The 22,092-nt window shown below is 35.0% G+C and overlaps 2 protein-coding genes and 1 long non-coding RNA gene across 3 annotated transcripts; 2 read left to right on the forward strand and 1 right to left on the reverse strand.

Moving 5' to 3' along the window:
- Positions 1 to 4,898: 4,898 nt before the first annotated feature.
- LOC111985019 (ethylene-responsive transcription factor LEP) lies at positions 4,899 to 6,405 on the forward strand. The gene has a single exon (XM_024016639.2). The coding sequence runs from the start codon at positions 5,086 to 5,088 to the stop codon at positions 5,947 to 5,949; it is 864 nt and encodes a 287-aa protein (XP_023872407.1). The 5' UTR covers positions 4,899 to 5,085; the 3' UTR covers positions 5,950 to 6,405.
- A 10,495-nt stretch (positions 6,406 to 16,900) lies between these two features.
- LOC111985037 (U-box domain-containing protein 44) lies at positions 16,901 to 21,014 on the forward strand. Its single transcript, XM_024016654.2, has 3 exons — positions 16,901 to 18,436; positions 18,529 to 18,826; positions 18,898 to 21,014. The coding sequence occupies exons 1-3, from the start codon at positions 17,228 to 17,230 to the stop codon at positions 20,469 to 20,471; spliced, it is 3,081 nt and encodes a 1,026-aa protein (XP_023872422.1). The 5' UTR covers positions 16,901 to 17,227; the 3' UTR covers positions 20,472 to 21,014.
- On the reverse strand, positions 19,383 to 21,686 carry LOC136069794 (uncharacterized). Its single transcript, XR_010631011.1, has 2 exons — positions 21,403 to 21,686; positions 19,383 to 20,286 (listed from the first exon to the last, which is right to left on the reverse strand). It is a non-coding gene; the product is annotated as an uncharacterized LOC136069794 (long non-coding RNA).
- Between the last annotated feature and the right edge of the window lie 406 nt (positions 21,687 to 22,092).

The following is a 22,092-nucleotide window of genomic DNA, read 5'->3' on the forward strand; positions in this document are numbered from 1 at the left end:
GTCTGGCTGTTCCACCAGAGCTTTAACATGTCATTCTTATTGATTCGTCCTTCATTGTTGATTCGTCTTCAGTTAATAAAGTTTTTGATGAGTCCTCTAAAAAAATACTTCAAAACAAAAACAAAAACAAAACAAAAGAAAGGAACACCGATACATTGTGCAGAACTGGTACCCATCTCTCACTACCTTCGTATCCTAGCACTACATAAGGTTAGAAACACCACACACCACACTACTCAGGATAAAGGTCACTAAATGCCTCTACAAGAAGGCAGCTTAAATGCCACACTAGCTGCTTTAGTATTTGTTTGACAGCAACTTATTTGTATAGTATTTCTCAAATGATATAATGTTTGATAATTTATGTTTTTTTTTAATTTTAGAAGAGAAGATGATAATTTACGATAAATGTGTGAGAAAAAAAATTAAAATCTACCTTATTTTTAAAAAAATTTAGAAGTGAAATTGTTGGCAAGAAAGCTGAGACAAAAAGTAAAAAACTTTTGCGCCTAACACACTCTTAATCGTGGGAGAAATATTAGGAAGATGTGTTTAGGCAGAAAACTGAATAGGACAATGTGAGAAGACAGTCACAATAATAAAACTTAGATAAAGAGACAATGTGTCAATCCCGTTCAACTTTACATCAATTTGCGTGCTCGTTCTACTAAAAATATTAATTGTTTCTCCTCTAAAGTTGTATCAGATTTTTGACCTATACCGACCTCGGAGGGGACCAACTTTTGCTACGTAGGTGACGAAGCCTTAGAGCCAAAAATCTCTTTGCAATTGTATCTCCGATTAAAAAAAAAAAAAAGAGTGCTGGAGTAATCTGCAAGGACTAGACAAAGATATGCATTTGGACTATCGAGGGTGAGTTTAGTGATAAAGATCTACTCCCATGTGCAAAGAAATAACCAGAATTTAATATTTGGGGGGTCTAATGTACAAATTAATTTTTTATTTGAAATTTTAGAATGAAAATTATACTAAAATTCAAGACTAAATTAATATAAGAAAAGACAAGGCTAGTGTAATAATATCAAAAATATATAAAAGAAATAAAAGATTCAAAATAATTGTTTCTCAATAAATTTAAAATATAACAATTTCTTTTTTAATGTACAAAATTAAATAATACTTTAGATCATATTTCTTTTTATTACAAACCTAATTTTGTTATAATATTTATGACTAAAAATTCTTGTTCTATAACTATAGTAAAAACTAGGAGAATAAATACAAGTATAGCCATTCTATAAATGTTGATCTTCTATAGCATAGCAATCATAGCTATAATTTAGAAAGAAAAAAAAAATGATGATAAGTAAAAAATATCATCTTTATCAAAATTTTGAAGGAAAAATCTAACATGACATATATTGAGAAAAAAGAAAGAAGCACATATTCAAATATCTAAGAGTATGGAACTACTTTACAATAGAAATAAAAGAGTAACATCGCATGAAGACCCTTAATCTCTTAATTATTAGTTGATTAGGAAAGTATTCTTTGTTTTCGAAAAGATGATCTGCATAAAAAACCAAAAAGATAGAAAATACATTTAAAAAATGTTGCATGCTAAAAAGTCTTTTATTTTTTGCCCCAGAAAATTACCACACATCATGGCCAATTTGTCAATAATCATCATCATCATATTATAATTATCATTGTTATTATTATTTCCTTCTTTTGGTGAATTGAATTAATTGTTGGGGACCAAATGTAATTTTAAAAGGTCAAAATTTAAATATTTACAAAAATATATTTTAAAAAAAAAACATTTTAATTTTCAGAATATTAAGGTAGATGGGTTATGACTCATTTTTTTCAATTAGGTCCCCGCCTCTACCCATGTGATTTGGTTAGGGTCTTTGTCTTGAGTTCAAATCCTTAATGACACAAAATTAGTTCTCTAAGTACCAACAAGTTATGTTGATGTGAAATCTTCCATAGACTAGTCATCCCTGCATTTTTTTTTTTAAAAGAAAATGGTAATGAATGTCTTAAGTACATTTGTTAATGAATTATTTTAGGAAATGTTTTATGAAAAAAGAAAAAAAAAGTAATTAATATTTTGATAGCTGTTCCTATTTTCTATAAAAATTATGTTAAAATTTTTCTAAAATAGTTTGTTAACAATTGCTCTAAGGACACTAGTTAACATAACAATTTTTTTAATTCACAAAAAAGAAAAAAAAATGTGCATTTGAATGTTGGAATATACCTCCATAGTCATTAGAACAAATCTGACACCACGTGTTGCTCAAGTCATTGCATCTTAATTATACAAGTTTTTCATTACATCAATAAGCCAATAAAATTGGATTTAAAAAAAAAAAAATTTATCATCAATAATAAGGACCATTAACCGAGAGGATTGTCGTACGACATTTCTTAAATAAATTATAGTCTATGTACCGAAAGGCCATCTATTGGGGTCCATGGCTTAATGTAAAATTGTTCTTCTTCTAGTTTTTCTTTTCAGTAGGTAGGTCTTCCTAGTGATTGTTTTTCTTAAGAAAAAGCACGCTTTGTGTCCCTCTCACATGCATCCCAAAATGCCTTTCCCTTATTTGGAGGCCTAATTGTGTTAATACTAAACTGCAACAAAGTATGCTCCAAACTCCGTGAAATAATATAAGTGGAAAAAAAAAAAAAAAGAAGCCATTTGCATGGAGTTAAAAAAAGCAAAATTTGGGGTTGAAAAGGTGAGAGAGATGGTGGAACATATCATTATATTTAGCTCAAATTGGATGCACATGGTTGAGACAATTATATTCCTGTGTTCCACGTCAAAGACTCCATTTGCATTGCATAGGGTAACATGACCTTTTATGCATTTTTTTTACACACTAATTTGACCTCTTAATTTACTTATTATTGAAATCTCAAAGGTAATCGATCCTATAAGAAACATAAAGTTTTGTAAAAAATAAAAAATTTAAAGAAGAATTAAAAAAATATTTTACTCTTTAACAAAAGCATTATAGGTATGAAACCATATGAAGAAAGAAAACATGTCACGTGCAACATAAAAAGAAACGACTAACCTTATTACACAATAAAACTTTGAAAGAAGTTATCTCACATGTTTTATAGCGCGTGCAAGAAGACTAGTGTAAAGAGAAATGCTGAAAAAGAGTTAAAAGTTTTAAAATTTTGTAGATGTAGTTTTTTATAAGGCAAAAAGCTTGTATAATTATCTTTGAAAGATCAAGGTTTGGTTAAAATTATGCTGAAATCATTGTAATGAGATGATGGGTACTGACATTTGAATGATCAGGGGAATGATAATTGGATTTGTGGGCATGTATTTAGCAATCATATGGTGCAGATTAATCTATTACAAACCTTTTTGGGTTTGGATAAAGTTCTTCTAACGCGTGCATGCTCATTATTTATACTGGTGATTTGATTAGTACAATCCATGATTAGTACCTGATTCAAGTGACTCTCTTTCTCTTCACATGTGAGAACTTTTTATTGAATTCATCATATAATTTTATGTATTAATCAACACCATTGAGCTTTATTAAAATATAAATTTACAAAAGAAAGTTAGTCAAGGAGAACATGCCAGTCATGACTATCGAGTCTCTAATCATTCCAATTATTACACAGTTCATGGGTGGAAAATTTGAACGCCCATGTATTTAATGAAGAGAATGGGGCGCTTTCTTTTCTTAATTCCTAGGGAATTGAATTTGAAGCCAAGATTATCCTTCTTTTGCTAAGAGCACGAAACAGACAAGCAAATTCAACCTTGGGATCTGTTTGGCAGTGGGAAATAAATTTTCTTCATTTTCATAAAAATTATGGAAAATATTCTAAAATAATTGAATGAAAATACCACATTAAGATATGAGCCTACATGTTTTATTTCTCAACATTGACCATAATGCACAAACCCAATGTCCTAATTCAAAATATTGTATGATTATAGGAATTATATCATCTAAGTTTTTCATTATAATGAAGTATAGCTTAATTATGAAGGAAACCAACCATGTGTGTCCGATGCTTTAGCAACAAGAGGCTGTAATAAAAATGTTGATTTTGTTTTACATGATGTATTGCATTGATGTAGCTCTTTTGTTAGATCTTGATAACTCTGACATATTGTTAACTTATAGTTTATAAGATCTTAATTTAATTGACTTAACTTATTTACCCCCGTCTCCTTGGTTAGGAGTCATGGGTTTCTGCACACAGTTAAAAATAAAAAATAAAAAATAATAGAAAAGTGAATTTATTAAGTTTTTGAAAATTACTTGGAAGTTTGTCAGCTTAACCAGTAGGATTAGATTCATGTAGATTTCAGTGGAGACCAAATGTGTATATACTAAGTGGCCAGGTCAATCCAATAAGGTGATTTCTAATGAATTATTGTTATTAAATAACAATATTGAAGAATAGTGTATTACTAAAAGAAAACCGCCATACTATTAATGTGTTTGGAGGGAGTTAAATCATATAGAGGGTCCAAAAATCTAATAAAATTGTAACGTATTGTAGAGAGGTGGTGCTGCGTTTTATTCTTCTATTAATTCTCATAAACTAGAACAGTTTTAAAGAGTAAAAAGGGGGAAAAAACTGTCGAAATTAACTTCAGTCTAAACAGAGATTAGAGGAATGCTTAGTAGGGCAATTAGTATGAACTAATGATATCACCCACAAAGAATCATGGCCCCACTCTCACAGATCATTACTAGCAAAAAACATGAGATTGAGAGATTGCACACACTCAATAGTGTCATTGTTGGCTCATCATTTGGATAGAGTGGGATTTCAATGCCTTTTGAGAACTTGTGAAGGGCAAGTCCGGTAAAAAGCACGTGAATATATTAGACAATGCCCTTATTTAAACCACCCTACATTGCAACTACCAGAAAACAAGACCTACAATCATTCTCCTCTAAAATTTCACCAAGTCTATAGACAAAAATAAGAAAAAACCCTCTCTCTCTCTCTTTGTTTTTTTGTATTGGTTTTTTTTAGAAGTTCAAGTGATAAACACTGAAATATTCAGGCCAATTTCTGCCTATATCTAAATTCTAGACCTATCTTTTATTCTCAAACATCATGGACTTTAACAATAACTCATCACCAGCCAACTCACCCTCTTCATCAAAGTCCAAAAGAAAGGCACAGCCACAACAACAACAAACACCACTACAAAACCAACAAGGAGAAGCATTAAGGTTTTTGGGAGTAAGAAGAAGGCCATGGGGTAGATATGCAGCAGAGATACGAGACCCTTCAACAAAAGAGAGACATTGGCTCGGCACATTTGACACTGCAGAAGAAGCAGCTTTAGCTTATGACCGAGCCGCTCGGTCCATGCGAGGTTCAAAAGCTCGTACCAACTTTGTTTACTCTGACATGCCTAGAGGCTCCTCTGTCACCTCTATTATCTCTCCTGACGAAACACACCATGAAATCTCACCTCTCTTCACTCCTGCCCTTCAACACCACCAACAAAATGACACAACCAACAACACAAACACCACCACCACAGAGCTCTTCTTCACACAGGACCCTTTCAATGCTGCATGTCCATTTTCTGGGTGGGCTCAAGGGAATTCAACAACTTTGGATTCTTATCAGCCCATTACTGGTATTATGGACACTGACACTGGGCTTTCACACTCACAGACTTACTCTGATAGCACTCAGCTACCACCCTTGCCTCCTGATGCGTCATCATCTTTTTATGGGTCTGGACTATTGGGCTCCGATATGGGACAAGGAGTTTGGACTGACACGAACTTTATTGGGTTTTCTGAGGATACTACAAATGGGCTTGACTCTGCACTTACTGGGCCGTACTTGGGTTTTGATTCTAATGAATTTGTGCAGCACAGCCCACTCTTTGGGAGGATGCCACCTGTCCCGGACACTAGTACTACTGGATTTGATTTGGGTTCATCGTCTGCTTTCTATTAAAGTATTGGGTAAATTTTAGTTACAGTTCCTTTAGCGCTTTACCTAAACTCTCTCAATTAAATTCAACTATGTTGCATTGGAAGAACAAGAAAATGTATTGACCAATAAGGCAAATGTTTGTGCTATATTGGCCAATAAATTTTATAGTTGAATTTAATTGAAGATTTTAAGGTTTGACACATAAAGGATGTATCTAAGTTTTGCCATTTTTTAAGTATTAAGCCTTCTCAATTTCAACATATTTGTGTGCTTTTTATTTTCATTTTGTGATTTTGAGGCGATATAGGTAATGGTTACATGGATAGTGTTGGGCTTGGAATACAAAGGCCTGCTGCTTTTTTGTTCCTTCTTCTCTCTTGTCCGTTTGTTTTCTTTTAGGGGTCAAGTAATAGATGTTTAAAAGCGTATTGTAATGGTTTCGCTTAGCCTATTGCGATAATTGACATTTTTATAATCTACAAATGCGTAATGTTCGTATAACTAAATTCTCCAAGACCTTGACTCCAAGACAAACCACCCCATTCACACTATTAACTCTCTCTCTCTCTCTCTCTCTCTCTCTCTCTCTCTCATGTCAATGGCATTGCCAAGAATTAATGAAACTCTTTTAGTACTTGGTAATTACAGGTTTTCCGTTGAATGAATGTTTTCACGTGACCTTTTTGAAGCACACAAGACACCAATCCAAAGTTTTGAAGGATTGTGATTAGCTTTCAACATTTTAATCGAAGCCTAAAAAGTAGCCGCTTGTGGTGTGAAACACATTGGTCTAGGCACTCACGACTCACGGCTTTCTATTCGTGTCAATTTAACGTTCTTGTTAGTAAGGAGCACGGTGCTCGATCTAGAGCAAGGAATAATTTTTCAAGTGGGGTCTGTCAATTAAAGTTTCTAAATATAATATATCAAAATTATTAACAAATCTTACTGAACTTGCCAAAATGGGGAGGGGAAAAATTGATTGGCTCCACACATTTGGGTTATTATTATAAACCCTGATAATATTTTGGCCAAACAAAAAAAAAAAAAATATATATATATATATATACACACACATATATTGAAATCAAAATTACAATACTATATACAAATTGCCAAGAGTATTGTGTTTCAACTTGTTAGGAGTTTGTGCCTTAAAATCCAATTTGTATGATATATTATGATTAATTGAAATGTTTAATTATATGAAACTATTTGTAGATAAACTAATTGGACATTATATTATAGTCCATGAGATACATTGTTTGTCATTATTTATGTGATTTAGTTACAAAAGATATAAATCACAAAGTTTCTTATAAACTCAAAACTCTAGTTCCTTGACGTGTTGGTGTGTCTTAAGTGTGTACGATTCATAGAACTAAAACGCTATGAGATTTATTATTCTATTAACAACTGTCACCAGAATGATAAATTTTATAACTTCTATTCTCATAGACTTTCAATCCTAAAAGGATTGTGAACCTAATCATGAAATTAGGTTAATTTTTTTTTTTTTTTTTTTTTGAGAAAGTTGAATTAAGTTTATTGGGAATTGGTTTTTCAATGTGCTAGGCCCAACTTCTTTGTAAAGAGTTATTAAAGTTTATTTTTAATGAAATTAAATTTCATATAATATAAGAATAACTAAAAATATTAAACCAGAGACTAAAGGAATAAAATAATAATTTACAAAGTGGTAGTTGATTTATGACTTTGTTTCACAATAGGTATTTCATGGAGGGGTCAATTGATTTAATTAATATATTCTCGAGATATAATTTATTAATAAAGCCTAAAGTGTAATTAAATTTTCATAGTGGTGCTAAATTAATGGTAATTTGAAGCTTGTCAAGTGTTAACAAGAGGCCCAAACCTCATAACAGCTAGAGCTTTACTACATCATTTGACCTAATCTCAAGCCACAAACTAAAAGCCCAAAAACTAATTAATTAATTAATTTATAAGTTATTTTGTCAGGATGAAAAAAAGGAAATCATTACTTTTCTATAGAGAACATATAGAGAAAATTTGATTGTTTGCAAAAACCAAGAAAGATAACTATTTTTCTTCAAGATTTTTGACAAAAGCACCCACTCTCTAAAGCTATTGTGGAATTGAGATGAAAATCTAAAGGGTTTCTCTAGATCTAATCTTAAGTTTGTTTTGATTTCACTACAGCAAGGCATGTGAATCAAACCAACTATCTAAGATTCATAGTTCATGTATTATCTTGTATTATAAAAGTAGATCCATAGTCTTTCATTATTTTGGTTTTGTGTGTGATGCAAACTGATGTATTCCAACACAACTAGCACTTTCTAGTTTTTTCAACGAATATGTCTAGGGTTTAAATTCCCCTAAAAAACTATTGAATTATATATATATATATAAAATAAAAGTACTATATACAAATAGTTTTATTTTATTTTTTATAATTAGATAGTTGGGGGAGGGAATTCATTACTTTTAAATATATATATATATATATAATATGATATTTTTGGAGGGAATTTGAACCTTAAATGTTTCTATTAGAATACTAGGTGCTTGACCTTGGAGCAGCAAGTAGTGACAGCATTTAGGGAACCTTGCACCTCATGCTAACCATGAGTTGGGGCTTGGCAGCCATGGGCGACACTAGGTTATGAGCAGTAATAGGTGGTGGTGCCCTCATAATAGTGCATGGTTTACACTAGTTGATGGCTTGTGGGCTTAATGATGGCATTGATGAGAAGTTGTGTGGCTCGGCTTGACATGTTACAAACCATGACATGTGCTAGGTGCTCTTAATGCTATGTTGAGTTAGGTTGTGGCAACCTTGCATAGGTGTGGCCATGAGCAGTTGTGGTGTATGAGCATTGTTGCTTGTGTGCAAGGCAGAACTGGACTACCAAGAGTGTGGGCATGTGCAAGCTATGTGGGAAATAATGTGGCTTGGGTTTTGTGATGCTTGCCAATCATGGGTTGAAGGCATATGGGTAGTTATTAAGTTGTAAGTTGTGTGGATTATTGGAAGGCAACATTGGCACAGGCCAAGCCCTCTATATGTTGGGATGGGCATCAGGTGTGAGCTCCTAGGATGTGGCACAACGCCTATGAAGGGCTAAAGCATGTGCCAAGGTTGTGCACATGTGGGCAATTTGTGGGTTGTGTTGGCAGCACTATAGGAAGATTAAGACAACAATAGTTGTGATTGTCTTAAGGCATGACCATAGAGGAGGTCACATGTTCAAGTGGCTACCCATTGATTGTTATTTCCAGCAATACACATCTTTCCTTAAGGTTGCTAGGAGTGTCAGCAACAAGTTAGGCAGAAACATGAAAGGGTACAGTGTGTGCAATTTGTGAATTCTCTAAGTTTTTGTAGGGGTGTGTTAGGCAGAAACATGAAAGGGTACAGTGTGTGCAATTTGTGAATTCTCTAAGTTTTTGTAGGGGTGTGTTGTAGCCTTTATGTAGGCAATTTTAGCTAAGGGATCCCTAGTGTGAATTGTTTAAAAGGGCATTGGATTTCTTTTGTACTTTGTGAGAAATTAATAAAGGTTAGTAGATTACTCTTGTAAACTTGGTGTGACATTGTGTGAATTTCATTCACTCAAACACTATTCCATTTGTGTTCTATTGGTGTTGGTTGAGACTAAGTGGGCAACTTAATGCCATTACAAAGAAAAATATTTGGAGTAAAATTTGTCATGTCATAGTTGGTATCAGAGCGGAGTTGCAGTGATGGATATCAATCCTTCGTGAAAAATAAGAGCAAGAGTGGCATAGTTGGAAGGAATTTTTGGGGCTCCTACATAAGAGGGCCTTGGTTCAATTTGTTATAGGTTGGACAACGTGGTTAAATTTACTTTGACAAATGAGAAATGCTTTGGCAAAACATGTGAATGTTGCACTACATCACATTGAAGAATTGGGGTTGCAGCATTGCATACTCAATCTAATGCTATGAAAGAAGCAACAAGCCAATTTGAAACTAAGATTTCTTTGTTGAAGAGAGCAATCAATGGACTTCATGGTAAAGGGCAAGGTTCCACCAAAGTGAATGTGCCTGATTTGAAGCCTTTCAATAGCACTCAAAGTGCCATATGAAGTACTCCAAGGTTGCTCAGGTTTCGGATGAAGAAAATGTTACCATCACAAGTATGTACCTCGTTAAGCATTCCAAGTTGTGGTGGAGGACCTGATTGCAAGATGATGATGATGCTGGTAGAGGGAAGATTGATTCATGGGAAGCATTAAAGAAAGAGTTGAAGAATCAAATCTTGCCTTGCAATACTGTTTAGGTTGCAAGAGACTTGCTGAAAAGTTGATGCACATTGGAATTGTGTGTGATTTTGTCAAGTTATTTTATTTATTTTTTATGCTGAACATGACAAAAGAAAATAAGTTATTTATGTCAAGGTTGTGGCCTTGGGCTTAGATGGAACTAAGATCGAAGAGAATTGATTGCTTTGATTAAGGTGGAGCTATTCCAAGAGGAAACGAAGAGTACTTGATTAAGGTGGAGCTATCTCAAGAGGAAAGAAGATAGTTGAAAACAATTGATGGAATTTGAGTCAAGGTGGAAATTGTTGGGAAATTGCCACAACTTTCAATTGTGACTAGGAAAGTAAATTAGATTTCCTAATTGAAGAAGGAAATATTAATTTAGTTTTCTTTGTGTGGAAGGAAAGATTATTCCTCGGTGTGGAAGGAAAGTCTATTCCTTGTTAAGAAGTAATGTATTTCTAGTTTAAGAGGGAATATGAAAAGAGTCTTATAAATAGATAATGCTATAAAGAATTTGATGGCTGTGGCCCAAGGGTCCTCCCTATGGGGAGAGGGAAAATAGAGCATGAAACCAAGAGAGAAAAAAGAGATTTTCACTTGGGAGGAACGCAAGGAAAAGATAGTCAAGGAGGAGAGAGCAAAGTGATGCTGCCTTCAAGATGATAGCCAAGGAGGAGAGAGCAAAGTGTTGCTGCTTTCGAGAAGATAGCCAAGAAGATCTGCGTGGAAAATAGAAAGAAGAAGAGAAGAAAGGTAGAGAGAAGAGATCAAAATGTTGCTGCATTCTAGATAAATAATTAGTGTGTGTGATAGAAAAATAAAATATTTTTCTTTTAGCCTTGAGACACAAAGAGAGTGTTTGTGAGAGTTAAAAAAAAAAAAAAAAGATTTTTTTTTAGCTGTGAGACATACACTAGAGGTATTACAATTGAGCTGATAATAGGAAAATTGATTCGGAGTTTGTTCCATGGTTTTTCCCTTCAAAGAGAAAGGGTTCTTCATGAAAATATTTGTGTTTTTTTTTGTGTGATTGCTATATGGATTGATAATATTAGTGGCAATATTATTCGGGACCTAACAAGTGGCATCAGAGCCCATGGTGGTGTGAGGCAAAGGTGGCAAGGTTATCGATGTTATTTTCATAGTTGGAGCGGGAACAGGGTGTGTGTATTTGGAGCCCTTTTGCAAATGGAGTAGGAAGGGGTATCTTTCACAGTTGGAATGGAGACGGTATATTATAGCAAACAAGCCCATAAAGGCCACCCAAACGATCTTGGAAAAGGTCCAACAAAGGAGTATTATTGCCAATGGTGTTAAACAACGATGAAGTGCTAGTTTCTCATGGAAAATAAAAGACGTGCAAGGTTGACATGCTGCAGGCCCATGGATGAGACCCTAGTGAAGGAAAAAGCTCATTAGGCAAGGGGAAGTGAGTAGGACTTGTTTATGGCTCATGGAGAGATCTTGAAGCTTATAAAGAGGTAGACACTCACACGTGAGGGGGAGATTGTTGAGTTACACGTGTGAGTTAAGTCTCACATGAATAATGATGAGAATAATGAGTAGTTAATATAACATAATTGAGCACATACCCGTAGGGCTTATGCCTTTTGAGTTAAAGTTTATCTCTATATGTTATATTAATTACTCAAGAAAAATCTCCAAGGTGATCTCCACAACACAAAGGTAGGGGGTTCGTGATTTGCCTGCTACCATGGCTGTTGCGGATGCTTTGGTAGACTTTAAGTTTGCCAGGTCTATTAGGTATGAGAAAAAAAGAAAGTCCAAAAACAAAGGTAAAGAAAATCAGCAAAAGGAAGACAAGAAAAACAATCATAAGAAGAAGAAAGATGGGGGTGTAAAGACCTTTACCAAGGGTGAGACTTCACAGCAAGGCAAAGGACAAAAGAATTCTGGCTTTTACATTTGTAATGGGCCTCGTCGAGTAAGGGAGTACCAAAAACATGAGAAGTTGAATGTGATAGTTGTTGATGATGACAAAAAACATTTGGATGGTGAAGTTCCTAGTTGTGTGAACTCATCATAGTTACTAAATGCACTTGGTGCAAGATCAACGAAAGACTTGTCCTATGCTCACGTGGAGATGAATGCTAAGGGGGTTGAATCCATGTTGGACACAGGTGCCACCCACAACTTTGTTGCTGATAAATGATCCAAGAACTTGGGTTAAAAGTGAGCAAATGCCCTAGTACAATTAAGGCAGTGTATTCCCAAGTACAACCCGTTTCTAGGATTTGCTATGGGGCGAACTTTAAGGTTGGTGAGTAGGTTGTCAAAGTGAACCTCTTGATCATGTAGTTTGGATGACTTTGATGTTAGACCTTAGTGATGAGTTATTTATGGCAGCAAAGGAAGCATTGCTACCCTAGTGAGACCAAAATTGAAATTCGTCTTGTAGTTTTTAATATGATGTATACATAGTGTGACCAAAATAAATAAATATAATGTATACATAATGGGACCAAAATTGAAATTGGTCTTGTATTTTTTTACTTTAGTGGTCCTATTCATTGCCGAGCTAAAAATTTGCAACTTTATTGTTTTGGAATGACTTATTAATTTTTTTTTTGTGCCAATAAATTATGAACATTAATTTTGTTGTGCATTATGTGACAAATTTATTATGGTGAATTTCAATTTCAATGATAACAATAGCTAACATTCACACTTCCCAGTTTTCCCTTTTCTTTTTTTCTTTAGCACTTAGTGCACTAAGAGAGAGAGAGAGAGAGAGAGAGAGAGAGAGAGAGAGAGAGAGAGATGCTAGATTTGGGGGCTAGGTTGCAACTCTGCTGCTACTGTGCTGCTCGACTACTACGTCTCGGTCTCCTTATGATAGTGACATTGTCTCTCCCTTCAACCGTTCAACGTCTCTTACTTTAGGTTAGGGTTTTTTTTGGAGGGGGGGGGGATTTGATGGAATGATCTAATTCATAACATTTGGATTAATTTTGTTTTGTTTTGTTTTTTTTACAAAAAAATAATGGTAGGACTATTTGTTTTTGGTAAAATTGAGCTAAATTTTCTTTAGCTTTATTATTGGTGATTTTGTTGTTGGCCTAAATTTTTTGGGCTTGTTAATTTTTTTTTTCTAAGGTTTAGATTTATAATTTTTTTTTTTGGATGGACATTACTAAGAGGGTCAATGATATTGTTAAGAGGGAGAGGGGCAAGTGTAATTTTACAGGACCAAATTGCTAAAATCAGTCCTTATACATATACTTTTTTTCTTTCCAAAATTTTGGGGACCAGGCCAAAGAATGGTTGTCCCTGGCTTTTTGTGCGTTTCATTCACTCAAACTGTTTAAAGTATTCTATTGTGTTTGCTATTTGTAAGTATTCTATTGTATTTGCTATTCGTGTTTGCCATTACAAGGCAAAAAATTTGGGGGTAAAATTTATCATGTGACACTAGAAGATGTCATTTAAGTTACAAGACTTTAGACGTATATAAATTTCAAATTACTCAGATCCACTCTATTATAAGATCTCATTAATGTATGTCATATCTGTCAATTTCTATGCCCCATTTCCTAATGGAGTTATAGTCTTCTTCTTTCTTTCTTTATTATTATTATTATTATTATTATATTTTTAAAATATATAAATCTAAAGTACCTATGATCTTAGCCAAGGAAGAATTGAAATTACTGACAAACGGACAACTCTGGCGAAATACGTTTCTATTCCACCTATCTTGAAAAATGCTAAGACCACTTATATTATTTAAAACATAGTATCACATAGAGAGGGGTGGTGATGTGATGCATGTAATGATAGTAGTAATAGTAGCTTGTTGTTGTTGTCGTTTAACACGAGTTGATTAAACATGGTGGTCTATATTCTAAGGCAAGTTGAAGAGAGGACGCGTCGCATTTATATTGTTAAAACTCTGTTAAATGCATCACAATCATGTTGTGGTTTACTACACTACTTACCCAGGTTATGCCAACACGGCTTCTTGTGAAATGCCGCGGATGACCAAGCTTCTTCTGGACTCTGGTTAGTGGTGACTAGTTTTTACTCTCTCCTTTTACAGTTTACTTTCTAAGTAACGTGGAATTGGTCTCGATGTCTTTGTGATGAAACTTTCAACTCCAAAAGCATATAAAATCTATAGAGGCAGGCAAACTTAGCAAATTCTACAATATGAACGCCCTCATGTTCCTGGCAAGAGGGACTTTCTAAATCCAGTGTATCAAATGACACTTTTGGTTTTATAAAGAAAAGCTTTAGACTGTGGACCCAAGAACTATGACCCATTGGTTTGGGAGAGTACATTCATCCGAGGGATTAATAAGGAATTATAATCAAAGTTGTCAATTCAGTTACGGTTTATATATTTAAATGGTGCAATTCGTTATTGGTCTATTTCAGTGCAATTCATTACATTATATTATAGCATATCAAATTATTAATTCAAAATTAAATAATATAAACGTCCTTAATATTGTTATCGTATATAACATAACAGGTCATATACGAGTAAAAGAATAAAATATAGACAAAATTTAAGTACAGTGCCTTAGATGTTGCTCCTTAAGTTTCCCTCTTAAAATTTAGACATGTGACTATTTAACTAAAAACATACTTCCATTCCATGAGAAAAAATCCAAATGGCAAAATCTTAAAAAGTGAACTTAAAAAATAGTACATAAATACTGTACCTAAGTCTTGCTCAAAAAATATATACCATACGTGAGTAAAGTAATGAAAAAAAAAATGATTTATTTACATACCAATTGATGTCATTATATTGGGCGGAATTTAGAAAAATAGACCAAAATAGACGGAATAGATAAAATAAATGAATTATTCGTATCATTTAACTAACTGGAATAGAATATTCTAGCATGAAATTGGTAACATTGGTTCTAATAACTCTTAGACAACTTTTTATTTTATTTTTTAAAGGACTTATTAAAAAAGAGAGATGCTATGTCTACAACATTTTTACAACAAATCACAAGTGGTTAGTTGTTATTGGTTCAAATTTGAACCTAACACTAAGATTATTTTTTTGCCTCAATAATAACAACCAGTAATAACCTGTCACTTAGGATTTGTTGTAAAAATATTGTAGACATAACATTTCTCATTAAAAAAACTATAAAATGAAAAGTGATTGCAGAGAGTTATGGTTAACAGTTTCATTAACCTTAGGGTATGTTTGGTAGACTGTAATAGGCATTGTAATGTAATAATTATTCCTATGGTTTTGTTATTCTTTAGTTTGATTATGTTTTTATTACAAGGAATAATCATTCCTTATGAATGTCTATTCTTCAAAATGAGGAATAACTATTCATCTATAAAAGGTTGTATTAGCTATTCCTTAGTAAGAGCAATAATTTCAAAATTTAATAAATTTCCAAATAAACAAACTTTCCATATACATCTAACAATTATAAAAATAAAAAATCATAAAAAATAACATATATCTCTCTTAAATTTAAAAATAACAATTTTTAAAGAGATATAATTGTATGAATAAGAAATTTCCTAAAATAAATGTTAAGTTTCATTCTAATATTATAACTCACAACCAAACTAATGAATATGTTTAGTTATTACATTACAACATATTTTATTCCTAGTAATAAAGATTACAATTCCTATCGTAATCCTCATTCAGTGTACCAAACGTACTCTAAATCATTTGCCAGCTAATCGTGCTGCCAGCTGTATAACTGAACAGTCTCATTAACCTTATCTCACGGAGCTGCTGCCAAAGCCTTGTAACTTAACTAGTGCATATTTGAGTTTTCAGCAAAGTTGTCAAGGATTTAAATTCTCTTTGTAAGTATAGAATAATGGAGGGGGAAAATCACTTGTGTGCTACGCGCTATGCAAAGCCCCCAAAAGTCTTGAGCACGTTATTCTTCTAACGCGTCAAACAAAACACAAAGAGACGGAAGTGTGGTCAGGGTAAGCATAGGAGACTTTTATAGTTAAATTGTATGCTTGGTTAATTTAAGTTGGTGTGTGAAAACTTCAACTGGGTCCCCTGAACAAATTGCAAAAACAAGGACATGAGAGGACTTTCTCTTTTGAACTTGACCAGCCCCAGTTTCCTCTTCAATTTCTTCCATTCTTTGCATCCTCTCGTCTTTCTTAAAGTCCTCGAGACAGTTTTCTCAGCCCCATTTTGCAGAACCACTTGTGAAAACCTCATTCTGTCTCCTTTAATTTTTTTTAGACAGTCATGACTCATGAATAACAACAGTTAACAATCTGACCGGTAATCAAAAAAAAAAAAAAAAAAAAAAAATATTCTGTTTTCTTTTTCTTTTACTTAGTTTTTTTTTTTCCCCCTTTCTTCTTTCTGAAGATTTTTTTTTTTTTTTTTTTTTTACTTTTAGTTGTGCTGAGGTGACTCATAAGCCTATTACGTAACAGTTATGCTAAAGTTAGTGCTAATCTGCTAGACTGCAGGTTTCAACAAACATGGCTTCTAAATTCTAAAATCAAAGCAAATAATAATCTTTTAGAGAATATGGTAAAAGCACTGAACAGTGAGTTAAGAAAAAACATATGGTTATTAAAATTGGTTATTAAACCTTCATAAAATTGCTTCAAATGGCACTACACCTCTTCACAGCAATAGGCAACCTGCGTGTAGAAAGAGGAGTTATGTGAAAAGAAAATTTAGTGTTAATCAAATTCAGTACCGCAGTTTCAAATTCTAAATGTTTTTTAATTTGACGATTGCAGAACTGGATGCTAATCGAGTTGCTTGGAATCATTGGTGGAATAGACTGACCTAATAGGGAAATCCTGATACCCAAAACAGACCTTAAACTTTCATCAATTTTGGATACATTAGTGAGTTAGTTTGTAGACCGTCTCAGTCTAAGCCTTTAAGATTGAATTGAGTTAAGACTCCTACCACAACCAAGAAAGTTTGGAGAAAGAAGGAAGACAATATCTGTCTTGCAGTTCATACTGTGCTAAAAGTGCTTGACGCTTGTCTTTGGTACCTAGATAGTGGATGTTCTAGACAATGGACTTCAATGGAGAAATCCAGATAGCATTACTACAAGCACTATGGGATAATGTAACACAACAGGCAATCGAGCTTGTTAGTGAAACAAGGGATGTGATGCTGAACAAGAACAACTTTCAGGAATTCTCCAATAATATTTTTAAGCTTAATAGCCTCCTTGGCTCATTGAATGCCAAGAAAGTTGTTGAAGCAAGAGGTTTAGAATCAACAAGAGCTGCATTGGAGAACTTGAATTTCCAGCTGAATAAAGCCTGCAAGATCATTCAAGATTGCAAATCTGGTAGTCGCATGCATCTCTTATTTAAGTCAAACTCAATACTCTTGCAGATGCAGGATATGGCCAAAGATATTGCCAAGACTATTTCCTCGTTTCAGCTAATCAATCTTGATATAACCTTGGACTTAAAGACTATGACTAACCAGATCATTGACAACTTGACCTCAATGGAGTTTCAGTCAGCATTAGCAACAGAAGCAATTGCTTCTGAAATAGAAAATTCAATATCCCAGAGCAATAATAATCAGGAGAATGCTGTAAAGCTCCTGGAGAAGATTGCAGAAGCTGTTGGTGCTAGTGTGAATGCGTCCATGGTGCAGAGTGAATTGGAACTTCTGAAGCAGGAAAAAGAAGAAATGGAAGCTCAAAAGAAGCAGGCAGAGGCATTACAATTATCGCAGTTGATTCAGTTCTTATACAGTACAGAAATTGTTACGAGGCCACACGATGATGAAAGAATTGCCACATACCACCAGCAATACCCAATTGATTCATTCATGTGTCCATTATGCCATGAGATGATGGCAGACCCAGTTGCAATCCCCTGTGGCCACAGCTTTGAGAGGAAAGCCATTCAGGAATACTTTGACAGGGGAGAGAGAAAGTGCCCTACCTGCAGACAGGAGCTCCTATCCCTGGATCTTACGCCAAACCTTTCCCTTCGAAACTCTATCGAAGAATGGAAGCAGCGAGATATGGACTTAAAATTCCAAGCTGCAGTGCCTGGAATCAAATCAGATGACTTTTCTAGACAGAACAAGGCCTTAGAGGACATGCAACTTTTGATGGAGAAGCCTTCATATGCAACCAAAGTTGCAGAGGAACGACTCATACCAAAGTTGGTGGAGATACTAAAAGACGATAGGTTAAATAGTGCTGCGGCACTAAAATGCCTTTACTACATAGCTAAATACTGTGATAATCACAAAGTAAGCAAATGCTGAGTGCAGTAGCTGATCACATTACTATTTCATCTTCCACCTAACTAAATGTAATAATTTTTGTTGCTTGAAACTTGCAGGAAGCCATGGTTGAAGCAGGGGCTGTCCGTCGCATCGTGAAGCAGATTTATAAAGATGGAACAGAACCAGATGCCATTGCAATCTTGTTGGAGCTGTCAGAAAGAGAAACCCTTGCAGAGAAAATAGGAAGTACAAAAGACTGCATTCCTCTTTTGGTTTCTTTACTCTCAAACAACAACCCTGATGTATCACAGAATGCCCACAATGTGTTGCAAAATCTCTCCTCTAATACACATTTTGTCGTTAAGATGGCTGAAGCTGGACACTTCCAACCATTTGTTGCTCGCTTTAACCAAGGTAATATCACACACTCATATGATACACTATCTAATGGCAAGCCAAACCATAACCTGTGTCACTTTTTGCAGGACCTCAAGAGACCAGAACATTGATGGCTGCAGCATTGATACAGATGCAACTCAAGGACATCAACATTCAGGTCTTAAAGGACAAGCAATTCACACATAATTTAGTCCAGATGCTCTCTTCAAGTACCCCAGCATGCAAAGCAACTTGCCTCAGATCTATCAAAAAGCTTGTAGAGTACCCCAAGATGGTAAAGCGACTTCTAAAAGATCCTGTTACAATACCTCATTTGCTCGGTCTCATCTCATTTGTCAGGTCTGACCCACGAGAGAAAGAAGAAGCTGCAGAGATTCTTGCTCTACTGGTTGGAGCTAGTCAGCACTTTGAACTTCAGAAATATCAGGGCTTGCAGGAGCTCCAATCGAAGCATAATGTCAATCTCCTTCTGCAGCTTGTAGCCAGCTCTGATCCTCAAACTAAGGTTCAGTTCTTACACCTGCTGGTTGAACTCAGCCAGAAATCTGAGACAGCTCGAAACTTAATTCGACAAGATGAAAATGCGGTGGGGCAACTCTTCTCTTTGCTTCACAGTGACCAACCTGTGGTGAAGCGGTGGACAATGAAGCTGATATACTGCATTTCTGAAGGTGATCCTGCAGGGGTTTCACTACCACCATCTCCTGCAAAAGAGTTAGCAATTACCACCCTGGCAAGCATCCTCACGTCTTCACTAGATATTGAAGAAAGGTCCACTGCTGCTGGAATCATTAGCCAGCTTCCCAAAGATGATATTACTATTGATGAGATACTCTGCAAATCGGACACATTAAAAGCCATTCATGAAGTGATTTGCAGCGCTGATGAGGAATATAATGGAAACAGGGCACCTGCTGACCAGGGTACATCTTTACTAGAAAATGCTCTAGCAGCACTTATGAGATACGCAGAACCTAGCAAACCTGAACTTCAGAGGCAAGTGGGCAAACTTGAACTGTACCCTTCACTAGTTCGTGTTCTCTCCAGGGGCAGCTCACTAGCCAAGCAGCGAACAGCTATTGCACTTGCCAAACTATCCCAATCCACCAGCCAGTCAGTCTCTGATACAACCATCATGACAGAGAAAAGCAAGCATTCCATGCCAATGCTCTTTTTGACTAAGCTTCTACCGAACATGTCTTGGTGCTGCTCAACCTCATCAACAAACGGAATCTTATGTTCTGTTCATGGTGCAGCTTGTTCACATAGAGATACATTCTGCCTCGTCAAGGCTGATGCAGTGAAGCCACTGGTGCGAACTTTGAGTGAGACAGAATCCGGTGTGGCAGAGGCTGCTTTGATGGCACTCGAAACATTGTTAACAGACCATAGCACACTGTCTCATGCAACTGCAGCCATTGTGGACAACCAGGGAGTGGTGGCCATTCTACAAGTCCTCGAGAAGGGGTCTATACCTGCCAAAACCAAAGCCTTAGACCTCTTCCAGAAGATCCTAAACCATACACAGATCACCCAAACATTATTTCAGCGGTTTGAGGGCATCCTCATACAGCTACTTCATGACGATGATCTCAAAAAAAAAGCTGCTTTGGTGCTTAAGCAAATGAAAATTCTTCCAGAGCAATCTTCTTACTTCTGAATTCATTTCATCTAACAGCGGGAAACTAAAGTAAAAGCATCTGCCTTTTCAATAGTTGAACTGGGCTCGTAGGGAGTTGAAAACAGTTCTTACTACACTACGTATTTCGCAGAAGTTGATAATGTAGGAGGTTGAATATGCACAAGGACTTCACCTTGGAAAATTTGAGTATTTAATTTTCTTGGTGAGACAATGCCAAAAAGTAAGCAGAAATGATACCCATTCTAAGATCTCATTCATAGATGTATGTAGGAACGAAACAAGCATAACATAACCAACGGGGATAAATAGCCATTGTTGTCCTTGTGGAGAAGCTGCAGCTCCTTAAACTCAGTTTCTGGGAATGAAGCCATCCAGTTTTTAGTTTATAGCCAAATTCAAACATACAATGGGGGAAAAAGATCTTGTTTAGTTTTCGGGCAGTAAGTCGAGAGCTGGGATAGTGTAGATAATGGTCACTGTATTTGTGGATAAATTCAGTACATAGTCTACAAATTGATGCTGTTTTGTATGAAATGGAAAAATGCTATTTTACATTCTGAATCTGTCAGACTCACACATGATCTGCAACTCCATCACATTTCTATGTCACTAATAACACTTTGCATGAAACTTAAAACCATGTACGATCTCAATGACTTTTATTACAAAACATTATCATCCATATCAGATAAATAAATAGTAAAAAACCCATTTACGAGTTCACCCCCATAGTTCCAATGAAAGGGAATCACAGTGCTAATGTTAAGTTAGTACACATGGTGTTTATTGGGTTGACACAAGTAGGAAAAAACAAGGCCCCAAATTTCCACCACATTGTTCTCTCCTCTTTTATCACTGGCATTCTAAATTAAGCTTTTTATTGTAAAGGCATCACATTCAGAAACAAACAAGTAGTAAAATGTGTAGGGGGAGAGAGATTCAGCCTCACCTGATGAAGAGTGAAGACCCACCACAAAGAAAGTAGGCCATATTGGACGAGAACTTGAAGCCGAAGCTTTTGCAATCGGATGGGCATTTTGAAGAAGGAGACGCCGTCTCTGTTATGGAAGCAGCAGTGAATATCCCTTCTTAAGAAGAATTCGATGTTGGGAAGTAGCTGGATTGGATGATTTGGGTGCTTCCAATTTCCAAGGTATTGGTGCAATAGTTAACCTCTCGTAGAGAAGTAGAAGTGGAGAGGCCCGAGCGGGGGGAGTAGAAGGAAAGGGATGAAAAAATACTTGTCACCCTTGAATATATATATATATATATATATATATTTTATCATGTATGTATTGGACATCTAATAATATTATATAAAAAAAATATTAAATATTAAATATTAAATATATAAAATATATATCATATACTATATATAATAGCAAAAGCTTTCACCAGGTGCTGACACGTAAGCAAAATGACACCCTTAAAACGCTGACACGTGTACAACTTACTTTTAAAAAAATCGCACGGTGCGATTGAAGAGACTCAGTTTCAGAGACAAACGTAGATCTTTATAAAAAAAAAAAAAAAAAAAAAACGCAAGCCCTAAAACCCAAACCAAATTTCCCAATCAAAAAAATCGCACTCCCTCAAACTATCGTTCCTTCGCTGCTCCTTCATATACACTCAGTTCGGA

This window comes from Quercus suber, unplaced genomic scaffold, assembly GCF_002906115.3.
Source record: "Quercus suber isolate HL8 unplaced genomic scaffold, Cork oak 2.0 scaffold_190, whole genome shotgun sequence".
NCBI lineage: Eukaryota > Viridiplantae > Streptophyta > Magnoliopsida > Fagales > Fagaceae > Quercus > Quercus suber.

Coding starts and splice junctions, on each gene's coding strand:
- LOC111985019 (XM_024016639.2), top strand. CDS start 5,086: ATGGACTTTAACAATAACTCATCACCAGCCAACTCACCCTCTTCATCA.
- LOC111985037 (XM_024016654.2), top strand. CDS start 17,228: ATGGACTTCAATGGAGAAATCCAGATAGCATTACTACAAGCACTATGG. Junction 18,437..18,528: donor AATACTGTGATAATCACAAA/GTAAGCAAATGC, acceptor TGAAACTTGCAG/GAAGCCATGGTTGAAGCAGG. Junction 18,827..18,897: donor TGTTGCTCGCTTTAACCAAG/GTAATATCACAC, acceptor CACTTTTTGCAG/GACCTCAAGAGACCAGAACA.